The sequence below is a fragment of the Rhinolophus hipposideros genome (genome assembly GCF_964194185.1).
Source record: "Rhinolophus hipposideros genome assembly, chromosome: 20".
Taxonomy (NCBI): domain Eukaryota; kingdom Metazoa; phylum Chordata; class Mammalia; order Chiroptera; family Rhinolophidae; genus Rhinolophus; species Rhinolophus hipposideros.
Window position 1 is genome coordinate 52,181,464 of NC_138066.1, and position 16,013 is coordinate 52,197,476.

A 16,013-nucleotide genomic window follows, 5' to 3' on the forward strand; every position below is an offset into this window, starting at 1 on the left:
GCTGTATGTTCTAGTTTCTGACTTCCTTTAGAAATGGTGCATTTGGGGGGCTTCGGCTCTGCTCCAGCTTCTTGCGTGGTGCTCTGAGCCTTAATGAGCACAGCTGGGAATTGTGTGGCTTTGCGTCTGCTGAACGGGGACAGTGAGTGCTGTGGCATGTACAGCGAACGCCCGGCCTGCTTCCTCTGTCCTTTCCCTTACGCTCAGGACTGAGTCATGCTGTCACTACGGGAGCTGAGAGCAGCGTCGGCCGCGGACCACACGTAGCTTCTTCCTTCTGCCGGGCAGCCTGCGCGGCAGCGTGGGTCAGCCCACGGAATCTGTGTTTAGGTTTGGCTGTGCCACTGATCAACGGGGGCTTGTAAAAAGGATGGTTTATCAGATCAACTAAATGGGAAGAAACCAGTGAAGGACCCTGGTGATGGGTTTGAATTCTTTGGTGACAGACACTCATGTAGTTTTCATCAATGACATGACATGCACTTCAGTTTACGGGGACTTTCGAGGAGGGTGGCTGGCGACCCAGGTCCACAGGCCCGGGTCTGCAGTTCTGAATGTCACAAGTGTTTTCACAACACTGGAGAAACTGGGTGTGAGCTGGTGTGAGGCTGTGGACATTGGCCGTGTATCGCACCGAAAGCAGGTATCTGCATTTCACGGTGGACATCTTAATGGTGTGGAACACTGCATGTCGATCCAGACCTCCTGGGGGTGCTGTGTGAGGAATGGGGGGTGCACCACATCACCCCTTCATCAATCTGAAAACCCCTGCGTTTTAAAACACGTCCGGCACCAGAGGATCCTACCGGAAACTGCTCGGGCTCTGTGGCGTCAGGCCCCCAGCCCGAATGTCCCAGCCCCTCCCCCTCGCATCCAAGGCGATGGCGGGGCTTTGGGCTGGGCCAGAATCACTGGCCTTTAGGGGTGCGTCTGCTGTGGCTGGACAGACCGGTCCTGAGGCCAAGACTTAGGACCAGAGACACGCTCAGTGTTTCCCCCCGACCCTCGCTCTCTTCGAGGGGAAGGACGTTGTTCAGGAGAGAGTGCAATTCACTGACATGTCCAAGGTCACCATTTTTGGTGATCACTTAATATTTTCTAGTTTCTCAAAATGATACTCTTCAAGTTCAAAATTAACCTCTGAGGATATAACTCTGTCATCTTTAATTATATTGCATCGAAGAAGAAATGTGTTAAAGTCCAAAATGGTTATTTTATGTATTATTATGCAGTTTGGGGCACATTAAATTGATAGCCCTTACATTTTCCTAATGCTATAATTGTATTATTAAAAAACATTAATCTAGAAGTTTTGGAATGAGCTTACCATAGCAGTGAAAGTAAAATACCAGAAAGACACGTTAGGGTACAGCTAAGAATTTGAGACTCACCACGTCTGAAATCAGGCCTATACCATTCGAGTTTGCAGGCGACGAGACACAGACATGTCTGGTTGGCTAAACTGGTATGTCTTTGCCCAGTTGTGGAATTAAACTGGTAGCCAGGTGCCAGGACAAATGTTTTTCTAGTTCAGGTGTCCGTATATTCTTGAGATTCGTTTCTTGTTTTCTTAAAAGGTGTAAAGCAGGCTGTAGGGTTAGGTGTGTGTTACATAAGCGAGGGTGAATTAAATGACCTCCTTTCAGGTCTTCATGTGTGGAGTGGAGCGAGTCCCACACTTCCTGCCCAAGGCCCCTGCTCTCTGCTGCTCACCGTTCAGCAGCCGTGAGGAGCGTGCAGAGTGTAATGGACACCGCATGTCACTCACCTTGACAGGCCTGGCAGTTGAGGCCCGTTAGCCGTCTCGCAGGACTGAAGAGGTTATTGTACTTCCATTAGTATTTCTGTCTGAGGGACTTAGGGAGCTTTGGAGAACCCAATTTTAATAATTAGATCAGAAATTATTTTCCTGGGAATTTTTAAAAAAATTTAATTCACTGCAGTGGTAGAGGCGGAGGGAACTTAATTTGTCTGGTGTCAGCCGGTGTAGAAGAAATAGAATGATGATCTGAGAGGTCTGGAATGCTCGGAGGGCCCCAAAGGTTAGGAGGAAGGAGCAGATGTGTCAGCAGCAGAGCGTGGCGGTTCTGACCTGGTTTGGCCAGCGCCTCCGCCTCGGCCTCCGTAAGGCGGCGATATCACTACCTGGTTTATGGCCGTTCAGACTGGGAGCTCCAACTGCACGGCCCAGGGCCTGTGAGGGGCCAGTCCCTTACAAGGGAGGCCATCCTTGACCAGCAATGATCAGGAATGACGGAGAGTATAAACTTCTGGAGGTCAGGGGAGGAGACTGCTGAGTTCTTCATTCACCCAGGAGAAAGGCTCCCCTCGCAGCAGGCAGGCGGGCAGGAGCAGTGACGCAGCCAGGCCCAGAGGGGGCTGTGGACCCTGGGGCAGGCTGCCCCCCACGTAGACCAACCTAACTGTAGTTTCCTTGACTTGGTGAAAGGATCATGACCGTTTAAGAGTGTGCTCTTTTTGCAGATTGAGGGCAAAGTGAGAAACTTTGGAAACCAGTTAAGCTGTGCTGGGAATTAGAAAGAAATTAGAGACCTGCTCTGCACAGATAATTTTCTCCTTGAAAGCTGTGGACGGCTTCCCTGTTACCCAGAGGGCTCCGGGGTGACCTAAGCACAGTAGCATTTTCCTTAGGAAGCCACAGACGTGGCACTTGCTCCAGGGTGTGAATCGGCCCCTCATGGAAACCTTCAGGTCCCCTGTCACAGGTCACAGAGCGTGGCAGGCCGCCCTGGCTTCAGAAATGCTGCTGGAGGGCAGGGATGAAGAGTCACTGCGTCCGGCCACAGGTGGACCGACCACCGCAGATGTGTTAACACGTCAAGCAGCTCGTCCGCGGAGGCTGAGCTGCTGTAAACTGCTGAGCAGCTGTGTGGAATTACCGGTGCTGTTATTGGAGAGAAGATCTCTGTCACCGACACTGGAAAATGACGTACAAATGCACTAGCTTTCGTTGTTCTGGGATTGGTTCTCTGCCCTTTCTCCTGACAGCAGGTAAAGGGTCCATTTGCTCCTTGTGGTTCATGTGAGAGGACTGGCACGTGTCAGTGGGAACACAGTGTTCCTCTCTCTTCAGTAGGCGCTGGCGGCAGGGGTGCAGTTCCTTTCCAAGTGACGTTATCATTCATAAATATTTCTTCTACGTGTCGGGAGAAGAAAGACTAAAACACTTCCTTTTTTCCCCCATACAATTTTAAGTTTTGTTTTGGACAGAGGACTCTTTTCTTGATGTAGTAAAGATTTTATTTCAAATCAGTAGCCATCGTCGTTCTCAATGATGAAACATTAGGACAGTCTCATTAAAACCAAGTGCAAAGATCTCCACGTTTACCATTTTATATAGTTATTATTAGCAATATGGTTTTGGAGGTGCTGGGCAATGCCGTCAGACCTGAAACAGAAAAAGAGGGATGGTGTCTTGGAAAGAATGAGACAGGCTCGTCCTTATTCATAGATGGTGTGTTTGTATAGTGACACAACCCGGAGAGAATCACCAAGAAGCAACCACACTTAATTGAGAATTCAGGGAAGTGACGAAACAAGGTTATCAGCAATTATCAATAAGATAATGTTATGGGGCAAATACATGTGTGGTAGCATATTTCCCAAAATATTCATGAAGTAGTTAGAAATAATCTTGAAAGAAATGAACAGGACTTGTTGGTAAAGAAAAGACTGAGAAAAAAAGATTTGACTAAACACATCCTGTGTTCCTGTATAGAAAAGTAGACTATTATGAGGATGTCATTTCTTGCCAAATTTAAATGTTTAATGCACATTTTGTATTTTGAATCCATTTTTATTCATTTAACATTATAAGAATTTAATGAATAATGGTGCTCTTAACCATTCCTATATTTGCTTAAAATTTCGGTCATTTCCACTTGTTTTCTATGATGAGAAATGCTGCAAAGAAAATCTTTACAGGCTTCCTCCTTATTATTACCCAGGCTTCCTCCTTATTGTTATTTATTATTATTTTTTTGGTGTATTTCTTAAGACAAATTGTCATGTGGAATAACTAAATGAAAGAAGACAATTTTAAATAATAAAGTGTTATCAATACTCAATTTAATGCAACTTTAATCAAAATGTCTATGGGATTAAAAATTGAATAACTGATTAATTTGGAAAAAATAGATGAAAATAAATATAGCTAAGTAAAGTTTTTAATAAATTGTAAGGAAGAAAAACGGGCCCTCTGAATGTTGTGACATGTTGTAAAGATAAATTCTTAAAATCAGTGTGCTGCTGATTGGTTGATAGGCGAATGGGATTAATTCAATTACCCAGAAACAGAATTTGGTCTTTATGAGAATGGATGTGTGCTAACCGAGTTATTACAAAGCTGTGCATTTGGGGAGCTATTTAACAGGGGGGATCGGCACAGTTGGCTAGTCTTTGAGAAAAAGTGAATCCTCATCTTGTATCATATGCCATAGTAACATCAAACGGGTTGCATTGTTACATGTAAGACAAGTGAGAAGTGCAGGGGAAAGCTGGGGCTCACTGAGCAGGAGCTGGGCCCCGTGTCAGCCCTAAGCCTGTGAGGCCACGTGTCCCCCAAGGAATGGGGCTGGGCCCTTGCCCTGCCCGAGGACGGCACAGCTGACCAGATGGCGCAGCCCTGCAGGGGGGAGGGGGCCACCCTGAGCAATGACTGTCAGAACTGAGGCCCCAGGAGAAAGTGAGTCCAAGGTGGTGAGGCTGGAGGGGAGCCTTTCTTTTTGGAGTCTGTAACCTTGAAGATGTGGGGTGACTGCGGGCCAGGCCGAGACGAGGGCGGGGAGCCACCACGGGGAGCGCTTGGCGGGAACTGGGTGTTCCAAGGCTTTCACAGCGTGTTGAGCGGCTCACACGGACATCTGGAAGCTTTGGGGACCAGCTAAAACAGGGCTGATGTAGCTAAAAGCATGGTTATGCTGCAGTGGGGAGGCTGGCCCGGGGGAGGCCGGGGACGCAGGCCAGGGAAAGCCAGGGTGGCACAGGTGATGTGGTGCTGGTTTGGACCGGGGACTGGGACGAGGACAGATGAGACGTTTAGGGGAGAGGGTGGGAAAGATGAGCGATGACCAGAGCTGGGCAGGGCGAGGGAGGAGGGGAGTCTGGTAACGGCACCTCCCGCCCATCAACGGCCACCGTGTCTGAGATACTCTCTCCTCCCACAGGGAGTTTTGTTTCTCTGATTTACTGGGGTACTAAAATAGCACCCACCAACAGTGATTGGCACCTAGTGGGTGCTCAGTCCACTTGGCGAACAGGTGAACAACGTGGGGTGACGTCCAGATTTCTGGCCTGTACACTGGGCAGTGCGCTGACAGGTCCTAGTCCAGGGACACGGGCGAGGGGGCAGGTGTGCAGAAGGCATGTCAGGTGATGGACCGAGGCTTTGGGGAGTCGAAACATGAATCGATGGTAAATACCAGACGAGGGAAATACTTGCAACAAATAATGGGGGTGCAATCTTTACTATGTACAGAGTACGTGACAATTACAAAAAACCCACCAATGCCAGTAAATAAATGGGAGTATAAACATGAGTAGAAACTCCACAAGACATACGAATAGTGAATACGTACTTGAAAAATTTTTTCAGCCTTAGTTATACCCAGGAATCCCAACCAAATCAATATGACAGTTTTTCTCTCATTCAATGAATAATGATTTTATATAACAAGAATAGTGATAACTGGTCCGACTCTTGTAAATTTGTGCAAAGTTTTTGCAAGGGAATTTGGCAGAATGTATCAGGTGCCTTACAATGTTTGTACTGTTGGTCAAATAATTCTGTTTATGATAATGTATCATCAGGAAGCCTGAGGAAAGCGTCTCCTGCACTCACGCCTCCCGTCTGCCCACTGTAAAAACCTCTCAAAGGAGAGAGTTACTCGTGAAATAACGCTGGGCTCACAGGTGACGGGCGAGTGAAACAATGCAGGAGAGGCAGAATCCGGGGAAGAGCTGGGTGTGTTCAAGGAACATATTTTCACTGGAAAACTGCATGCATGAGTTTCGTATTGAAATATTTGTGTTTTCTGTTGTGTTTCCAGATGAAAACCGTCAGTGTGGCCTTGGTTTTGTGCCTGAATGTCGGCGTGGACCCTCCAGACGTGGTGAAGACCACCCCCTGTGCGCGCTTAGAGTGCTGGATCGGTAAGCTCGGCTCCCCTCCCACGATGGGTCCTGAAGGCCACTGTGTAGGGTTCTGGGCTCCACAGCCTGCCCTCTGCTGTCCTGTCCAGTGGAGGCCTGGCACTGGTGTGTGTAAACCTGAGGATTGTGTTTCTTTTTGGAGTCTGTAACCTTGAAGTTATTTCAGATGCATTCACCTAGGATTTGTGTTGGAGGAAGTGTCTAAGGAAAATTAATAAAATGATGATTATTGGGTTATATACTTTTCTCCTTCACGTTTGCCAAAGTCAAAATGACCATGAAAGGAAAAAATTTTGAATTGATTCAGGACATCAAAGTGGCCATGATCGCGCAAGTCAAGACTCACAAAAGAGGACGTCCAGAGCTGCTTCAGAAAGGGGCAGGAAGGATGGGGTCAGTGTGTTCGAAGCGAGGGGGGGTGTTCTGAGGGGGATTAATCGCAATGTGCCTTTTACTGTAATAAGTTTTAAATGAGAGAATCCACTGGATTCTTTGATCACACCTCATACTTGTTTGGTTTTGGTACCAAGGTAACACTGGCCTCATTGAGTGAGTTGAGAAATAGTCCCATCTTTTCTGTTTTATGTAAGAGTTTGTTTTCAGTTGAGTATTACCTCTTCTGTAAATTTGGGGTTGATTTATCAGTGAAGCCATCTCAGAGTGGACTTTTTCTTGTTTCCGTTGAGGATTATTCAGCTTTCCCTTGTTGATAGGATTGGGGACAACTTCTTCCCCCAGCTTTCTCCATGCTAAGCAACAGCAGAAATTTCCTTTATCTACTTCAAATAGCAAAAATGACAAATTATCCTAATCTGAATTGAAAACGACAGTGGTTTTTCCCATTTTGCTCGCCTGTCTCGCTACGTGGGAGTATCTTAGGGTGACAGTCCCTGTGTCATAGCCTCCCTGCCTGCAGCCCGGGCCCCTTGTCCCCACACCCAGTGACAGTAGCCATTCAGTGTGTCCGCTTTTGTGAGCTACTTTCTTGGTACTCTGCCATCTCCTGGTGACCGTGCTTGGTTGAAATTGACTTCTTGTTAGCCACCACTCACTGTTTCCACTTCATTTGTCCCTCGTCAAAGCTGAATTTAATCAATAGCTTTCTATTTTCTCCATCCTTACTCTTATGTTAGGTTTTTTCCAATAAGGCTTCTCAGCCTGGACCCTGGCGTATGGTTGTAGGGATGTGTGAACTGTCTGGGCTTGTGTGGGTGCTGGTGTCTGAGTCTAGACGTGCACCTTCCACACCAAGAAGTCTTGGTTGTTACTAGATTCTCTAGGGGTCCTTCCCTACCCCCTGCCCCACCCCAAAACCAAAAGAACCCCCACACACACCTCACAGTCTCTCTGACAATGCCAATGAAAATGAAAAGAATTCCTCACTTCCTTCTTGGTATGAAAGATCCAATAAGTGAACAGTTTTTTTATATTGTGTTTTTTAAAAATGTCTGCAATTTAGGAATGTAATCTAGTTTGTAATAATTTCTGGGTTTTGAGTTCCAAAGGGCATACGGTTTTCCTAAGTTGAAATTTTTTCTTTTGGCCTTTATTAGGGTAGGGCTCGTCCTCACGGTGATTTTAACAATAATGGTAGAAGAAGAAAAATAATCCGAGAGATTTGATTCAGCAAATTAGCAGTGGTATCTAGCAGTCGATATTTACATTTTCATCTGGGTAAAAAAGTTCCAGAGTCGTGTGTACACTGCTAAGCAGTTCCCCCCAATTCATTTGGGCAGAAGCTGCTGAAATGAGGCCCCACCACCTCCGAATCCTGTCTTGTGTAATTCTTGTAAACGAGACCATCTTACTCCAAGTCACCACTCGGTCCTCAGAATCAGAATTAAGGCAGATGCTGTGCTGCCCCGTGAGCCTCAGGCGCACAGGCTGGCCACATAATGTCCTTTATGGCCAAGGACCCGGCGCAGTGTGACGTGAGCATTGTCCTTAATTCAGTCTCGTTCTTCCTGGAACAGGTCCTCAGCCTTTTCTTGGCCTTCATGACCTTGACTCTGAGAAGTTCAGAGGCTCTTTGTTGGGCAGAATGTCCCTGATGCTTCCTCTGGATTAGATTTCGGTTGCGCCTCTGTGGCGGGCGTGTCACAGGAAAGGCTTGACGTCCTCCCTCCTGTGGCTGGCATGCTGGCCGGTGGCACGTGGTTTGGATTTGTGCTGTTACTGCTCATGCACCTCTCATCGCTGGGTAAGCGGTGCCTGGGGGAACTTGGGCTGTGAGACCCCTGTTCCTCTGAAGTTAGTAAGTACTTAGGGAAGAGGTGCTTTGAGACTTGTAAATACTCCTTTCTTCATCCTATTCCAGCTTCTTCAGTTTGAACTCATGGTTTCCTCTTTTCTCCAGTGGATTATAATCCAATATTCTCATCAGTGACCTAGATGCTCAACTTGTTACCCACGTAGCCGGTGGGACCCCACTCCCACGGGCTCCTGCGGCCTTTTGCTTCTGTCATTCTCCGAGAACTTGCCCCTTCCTGGCCCACCTGTTCTTTTCTGGCCGCGTTCCGGGACCAGCCATTTCTCCTAGGAGCTGGTGCCTTTAGCAGCACACAGAACTCAGGGACTGCAAGGAGCGCGGGGGAACTAGTGTGTGGTCGCTCCCCTGTCCCTGGACGGAGCGTGGGAATGCACGCACGCGTGATGTCTGCGTCTGTGCTCACGCGGTCGGGCCTGTATTTCTGCAGTGTCTGTACATTCAAATCCATGCAGTTACTTGTGCCCCATTCCAAGCCAGCAGGAGTTTCCCGTACTCTAGGAAGTCCCTTCTCTGACGGCGACAGCCTGGGCATCCCCTGTCCTCACTGTGTGTACTGACCTGATGCCTCCTCCTGTGGAACCCAGCTGCCCAGCCCTGCATCAGCTGCCTTCTCAAACCCTTCATTCCGCACCGACAGGTGTCTGTCTGTCCTCCCTGGCCGGGCTCCAACACCCCATATGGGTCACCGCTCCAGGACACGCCTGCCCTCCTTCCCCTGTACGGGCTCCGAGCCCCTGAGCAGACCTGAGAGTTCATTCCAGGCCACCGCTGTTCCCCTGGAGCAGACACCGGCCCGCCCAGCCCCGCTACCTAATGGCCTTGGGATTGTTCAGGGAAGGATTTCAGCATTTCCAGTACGTGATTTCTGGTTTGGGCTTGGCCGGCCCAAGGGATGATGACGTACCTGTAACTGGGATTGAGAGCTGGGGCTCAGCTGGGGAGGGAAGGGCATTACGTTTTGTGTAAGGTAAGGTGCTTCCAGGACGCTCAGAGCAGAGCCAGCTTCCGGCACGTCGCTGGGAAGGCTTGTGTGGTCGGAGAAGGGGACCTGGGGGAGGTGACCTGCTGAGCACTGCAGTGACCAGGAGGAGAGGAGCCGAGCCAGGGCCCTGGGTGTGTGGGGAGGGGTGACGCCTGTGACAGAGCCCCTGCTGGGTGGGCAGTGGTAGGAGGGCGGGTGGTACTGGACGGGGAATTTCAGGTGGCATTGTCCCAGCTGCTGCTATCGATGACTTAGAGCTGGAGCCAGGCGGGTTGTAGGAGGGGCCTGGAGAGTAAAGGGGAGGCAAGGGGCTTGGGTGGTGAGGCGAGGGGACCCAGGCTCCATGACCCGACAGGTCGCTTCTGCCTTTTGCAAGATGCATGGCCAGGACAGCCCCGAGGAAGACCCCCAAGGGTCGGTGCCAACAGGTGGCTTAAGAAGACGCTCCCATTCCGAAGGCACCCGCTGATGTTTTCTATTAGGTCTTAGCATTTCGTGCTCTGTCACCAGAAATCAAGAGTTCGCACGTGTCCAGAGCCCAGCTTTGTTCCTGCCAGCTGTGCCTCTTCACCACGTCCCCTTACTGTTTGCGGCCTTAGTTGCTTCCTCTGTGACATGGCACCAGTGATGGCACCTTCCTCCTGGCATGGAGGTGGGTGGCTGTTAACTCGGAGCGCAGCCCGAGCCTGCACCTCGTCCCCAGCCCAGCCCAGCGCAGCCGCCGAGGTGCCCGTGGGAGCTGGGCCTGCTCCCTGCGTCTGCTCTGCTCTGCGTCCAGCTGGAGGTCACTGGGAGGCATCTCTCATTTCGTTTTACAAAGTAGACATTAACTAGGTCTGGCAACAACCTTAGGCCTGTGAACACGAGGTGTCTGCTCGGGGCTGGCCTGGGGGCCGTGGGGGGTTGCGAGTTGCTTTTCAGCTGCAGACCTGTTTCGAACGCCCGGAGACACCTGTGCTGCTCTGCGCTCGGGGGCGAGGGGGATGGTTGCTGGAAAAGGGACGGATTCTTCCTTTCTGTCTGCTTTTGTGTCCCCATATGTACACTGTCTACACACTCGTGGGACAGAGTCCTGCTTGCAGAGGCTTGGAGAATACGTGTTTGTGAAGTGGCCCTTCAGGCTTCCCGGTGGTGACAAGAACGCTGTTGCCAGGACAAACAGGTAGAAGGTACACCATGGGACTGAAGTGAGAGCATGGCCTCTGGACAGCCTGTCCCTTTCCCCTGTGGCCACAGGGTCCGCGGAGACTCACACTGAATTCAGGCCAGCGAGGAAGCAGAGTACAGGCCCTGGGAGCTGCTGGGGGCCTGCAGGAGGGGATGTCGAGAGATCTCGGGCCTTTCCGGGCTCTAACACGGTGCCCGCCCCTGATGGTTTGTTTCATCGAGATGACACCCATCTCTGCCCAGAGAAGCAGGGGAGAAGCCGCTGTGTTTTATGGCCCCACGGGAAATGCTCCAACAGTGAAACGGGGCCCAGTACCGGTAAGCACGGTGCGTGCCACCCTGCGGAGACATCCCTGCGTTGGTCACACAGTAGACAGGAGAGCGGGAGGATGGGCAGCCGTGTGGCCCGAGCAGTGAGAAGGTGGAAGCTTGTCCGCGGCTTGGGAATGCCGTTCTCCTGAGATGTTGGGAGGTCCCTGAGTGCTGAGCGCAGCCTTTTGCTCTCCCCGCCACACTCATGGGCATCGAGACCCTGTGTGGATGAGCTGAAAACTGGTGCCTGACCTTGGCCTAGCCGCACTTGACCGAGCACTTCCACCGACTTCCTTGGTCCATTCCTATGGAGACGTGGGGTTGATTGACAGATCAGTCGAGCTGGGCGCGGAGTCGGGAATTCGGGTGTTGACCGCGGTCACATGGTGGAAGTGGCTGTCGTGCTCCTCGCAGCCGGGTGCTTGAGCTGTGGGGAGAGACGCACCAGCGACACAGGTCCACCTTGAGTGGTTTAGTGGCCTCGAGGTTAAGAAAATGCTGTGGGTGGAGGAGTCAGGACAGCCATGTGGAGGGAGGGGACTTTGTATGGGGACAGGGGAGTGAGGAGCCCCTGGGGAGAAGGAGCCAGCAGAGGAGCGTGAGCCCTTGGAGCAGTCGCTGGGCCTGCCCTGCTGTGGCGGCATCACGGGCACTTGCTGCCACGTGCTCGGGCTCCTCTGTGCCTGCAGCTGGCACCTTGGCTCTTCTGGCTCCGGGTTTAAAACCCCGTTTTCTCTGCCCGGTTGTAACAGCTTTGCAAAGTAGCACCTGATTCCCCTGAAGCAGGGCTGTGTCTGCTGGGTCCCCACCCTGCACTGTGCAGTGACTTGTGTGTGACAGGGACTGTTATACGCGGTGTCCCAACCGCCTCCTCAGCTGCTGAGAGTCCGTTCAGCTCCTGGTGTGTGTGTGACACGGGACTTCATCCACGATGCGGACATGTGGGTGTGAGGCTGCTGGGTGGTTAGGACGGGGCTAGATTGGAGCGAAGGGCCCCGTGGGATTCTGGCTCCCGTCCCAGGACCCACAGCCACGGGGAAGGCGTCACTGTCACGGGTGGTGCCGCCAGAGGGCCGCCAGCTCTGCCGGGAGCTCAGGAAGATGAAACGCCTCTCGCTGTGTGCCCTGCTAATGGTCCTGCAGGAGGTGGCATTATGGTTCACGCCACACAGCCATCACGAGCCACTCCAGTTTCAGAGTGGCCCTTTGCCAGGATGCATTTTCTCAATAAAAAATTAGTTGCCCAAGGTTACACAGGCAATGAGTGGCAGAGTCCTTGAAAGCCATAGAGACGTTTGTACTTGATCTAGTAGGCCGTACCCAGTAAGTCAATTAGCAGGTACTTATGAAACGGCAGCTAAACACGAGCTACACAGAGCCGTGAGCTCTGCGTGGTTTTAAATTTTAAGTGTGTGCTAACGTGTAGTGTGCTGGCAGAGGGGTGCACTGAGCCACAGTGCAGTGGGGGAGCTCTCCCCAAACTGATTGAACCCCATCATGAAACGATACCACCAGCAGCCAGGTCCAGGCCTGTTTCTTGTCACCTTCTAGGACCCCTGCCCCCCACAAGTCTCCACTCTCCTGACAGCTTTTCTTTGGCTTATTTTGCTCGTCACCTAAGTGGAGCATGCAGGAGACACTGTAGGCTTTGAAGGGGAGGACCGATGTCACGGAAGGTCCCAGTGTGCTCACGTGTAGCGTGTGTTGGGAGAACTCGCGGTCTGCTCCCTGGGTCCTGCCCTCATCAGGATCTCTGGGAGTCCAGCCAGGAGGAAGGAGGGTCTCTGGCGTCAGCCCAGGAGCTGTGGTTTTGGTCATTAGTAGTCGGAGAGGGAGCACAGGCTCTTTGGAAGGAAAATGGGTAGAACACTAGTGTGAGTGAAGATGACAGGAGGTAAAACAAAAAAGCTCCACCTCTCAGGTTGGCCGCTTGCCGGCACCATCAGTGACCTTTGTGACCTTGGACCAACCCGTGACCAGCTTCTCTTCTGTGTCATGAGGTCGGTTGGACGGGGTTCCTGTGCGTGTAAAGATCTAAGCATCACGAAAGCTGCAGATGAGAAGATTTCTGAAAAGCTACAATTGTGTACAAATGCCAGTCACCATCTACTTCTCCTTCCTTCTGTTCTCCCACCCACCCACCTCATTCATTAAATACAAAACCATGAAGGCATTGGAAGTGTTGTATTAAGACAGACCTACAATTTCAAATTTATGTTCTGGCCATTTCACCCCCAGCAGATTGATAACCTTGTCAGCAGTATCTGTCCAGGAATTTAATTTTAGTGCATTTCAATTATTTAGTTTATTTAAGTTAATGTGTTAAATGCATCATTTTAGTTATGTCGTTCTTCCCCCTTCCCTTTTCTCTCTCGTTTCTTCCCCTCTCCCACTCACTGTCACATTCTTGGGAGGAAACCATGAAATAATTGGCCCCAGGGATTCCCAGCGGCTGGGCGGTGAGAGACCACTTAGCCGATCCCGGCCTGACTGTGGCCCGTTGCTGCCCCTGCTCCTCCCACAGCGGCAGGTGTTTTGATCAGGACCCTGGAAGGAAGAGCGGTGCTGCGGTCAGTGCCACCACTAGCGCGCTGTCCAGGGTCTGGGTGCACAGCCCAGGGTGGCAGCGGCTCTCTCCGACTCGGGCACTCTTTCAGCATGGCCTCGTGTGGACACGAGGAGAGGACGGAGCGGCGTGGGGGGCCTGGGCGTTCCAGGGGTGAAGTTCAAGGTAGAGGAGTCGCTGTAGTCCTTCCCTGACCTGTGGATCTCCGGCCCTCCCTCCCCCACTGTCGTGGTGCTCTGGAGGGCATGCCAAAGAACTTCCCGATCGATGCGGTTCCTGGACAGGACTTCTCACAGAGGAAACCATTTCCGTTCTCGTAACCATCGATTTCAGGCATCGCTGACCACATGGGTGCCACGAGTGTGGGTGAATGAACTGGGTGCTTTCAGACCAGCTCTTGCATTTACTCTGCTGCTCGTCATGCACAGGCCTGGCCGGCTGTGTGCCTCGGTTCTCTCCATTGAAACATTTCCTGTTTTCCCTCCGCTTGTGTGTGCCCTGAGGTGGCCCGTAAGTTGTGTTTTCCAGAGCCCAGGTCATTCCTGTCTCTTGCTGTCTTGTGATTCAGATTACAGCACAGCCAATGGGGTCATTATAATTCTTCCGAGACCTCGGCACGGGGATCCTACCAGGACAGAGAGGTGAAGATTAACACCTAGTTTCTTGAGTTAACAAGTTTACCAAACTTCTGGCAGATAAGTTAGTTATAACCCGATTTTCACCAGGTTTCCCTCATTAGCGGGTTGACCCGGCTCTTCTGAAGCTCTTGAACCGGACACTCCAACGTAGGACCTGGCGTCTCTATTCTGAAAAGCCCTCGAGAACTCTGACATACCCAGGGCAAAGGTCCCCCTTCTCAGTCTGGAAATGCTGTTACTTGTGTTTACAATTCATTCTTTTAATCAAAGTAACACAGACATGTAGCTCAAAAATCAAAGAGTACTTAAAGGTATATTTAAAAAAAGCTGTCTCTTGCCCCACCCTTCCCAGAGGATACTCTGAGTTTTTTCTTGTCTCTGTATGTTTTTTTCCTCCTATAGGTACAAATTTGCCAGTAGCTTTTATTTGCTAAATTTTCTGTGAGCTTACGAGTTTATTTTTTTTACATATATCCGGTAGATCTGTCACGTGCTCTCAAGGATTTTCCCAGTGCTCAGATAATGTTCTAGGTTTTTTTTAGCCTCCCTTCTCTTTCCCATTGGCCTCCTTGGTCTCTCGATCTGGTACATGCGTGTCCTGTGGTTTCTCTGTCTCTCCGTCTCTCCCCGCCCTCTCTCTGTCTCTCGTTTCCGGGATCCTTTGTGGCCTTCTTTTGTGGTTTATTTCCCAAGTAGAGGAACATGGGCCCCAGATTGTGTGAGCATTTGCGTGTCTGAAAAGAACTCTGTTCTACCCTCAGACGGGACTGTCATGTTGGAACTTTCCACAGAGAACAGGAAGGCACCAGCTTCCATTGTTGTCGGGAAACCCAGAGCAGTTCTCATCCCGACCCTTCGTGCTCTGATTTCTCGCTAAGGACTTTTCTGCGTCTCTCATTGTCAGCAGTGTGATTATGATGTGTCTAGATTTCCTTGGGTTAATCCTGTTTGTGGTTCACTGACCTTGTACCTGTAACTTTATGTCTCCTGACACATTTGGGAAGTTACCAGGCATTATGTCTCAACTGGTTTGGAGCTCTGCACTCATTTCTTATTCTGAGGCTTCCGATGACACAAACGTTACTGTGTCAATAACCTTCTGTTATTGTCCCCAGGTCCCTTGGGGCTCTTATTGCAGGAGCCATTCCATTTCTACAGAGAGGGTCTTACATTGTCTGCTGAGGTGGGATCGTACAGAGGGCACCAGAGAGAGGGCGGGTAGCCAAGGTCCTTAACTGTGGAGGGTAGTGTTTGAAAGCAATACTTTGGGGGAGTTGGGGCAGAATTCGTATGCGTATAGGGAAAACAAGGAGACGGAAGACAGCGCAGGAAACTGTTGTCTTAGTACACTGATTGGCTCGGCCCTGAGTCCTATTTCCACAGGCACACTAATGTAAAACACTGCCTGTCCAGTCAAAATGGACGTGGTTGTGTGGGAGATGAGGGGTGGCGGTGGGAGAGAGGAGATCCTGTCCTCTGTTGGAGCAGCATATAGGCACTGATACCTACAGAGAAAATGAGACACAGTCGTGTCCGCGCTTGTTTAAGACAGGGAGGTCGGTGTCAGAAGCAAGCGGCTGCTTCTCAGGAGGGGCTGTGCTGGGCGGGCGGGGAGGGGAGGGGAGTGGAAGGGCCCTGTGCTGTTCTGTGTGAAGCCTTGTGATGCCAGCTGACTCCTCACTTCCGTGTATGTGTGTCACTCCCAGTCTGTAGGAGCGTGGGAAGGCCCTGGCTCGCAGGGCGAGGCGGAATATACACAAATGTGGTGACTAGGGGTTCGGTTTCTGAGAAAGCGGCTCCAGCTGGCTGCAGAACATTAGTCTCGGTTTAGAGGAGGGCGAGATGGCACTAGCACAAGTGCTCTGCCAGCCCGCTGTCTTGCCCCTTTGGATTGAAATTGGCACTTGT

General features: G+C 50.9%; 1 protein-coding gene across 5 annotated transcripts in view; it reads left to right on the forward strand.

Moving 5' to 3' along the window:
• The window catches only part of RPTOR (regulatory associated protein of MTOR complex 1), a 277,048-nt gene that overhangs the window by 56,792 nt on the left and 204,243 nt on the right, over window positions 1-16,013 (forward strand). For all 5 annotated transcript variants that reach the window (XM_081029345.1, XM_081029341.1, XM_081029343.1 and 2 more), the window contains exon 2: window positions 6,069-6,171. In XM_081029345.1, the coding sequence (XP_080885471.1) occupies window positions 6,069-6,171 (103 nt within the window). The remainder of the gene's footprint in view (window positions 1-6,068; window positions 6,172-16,013) is intronic.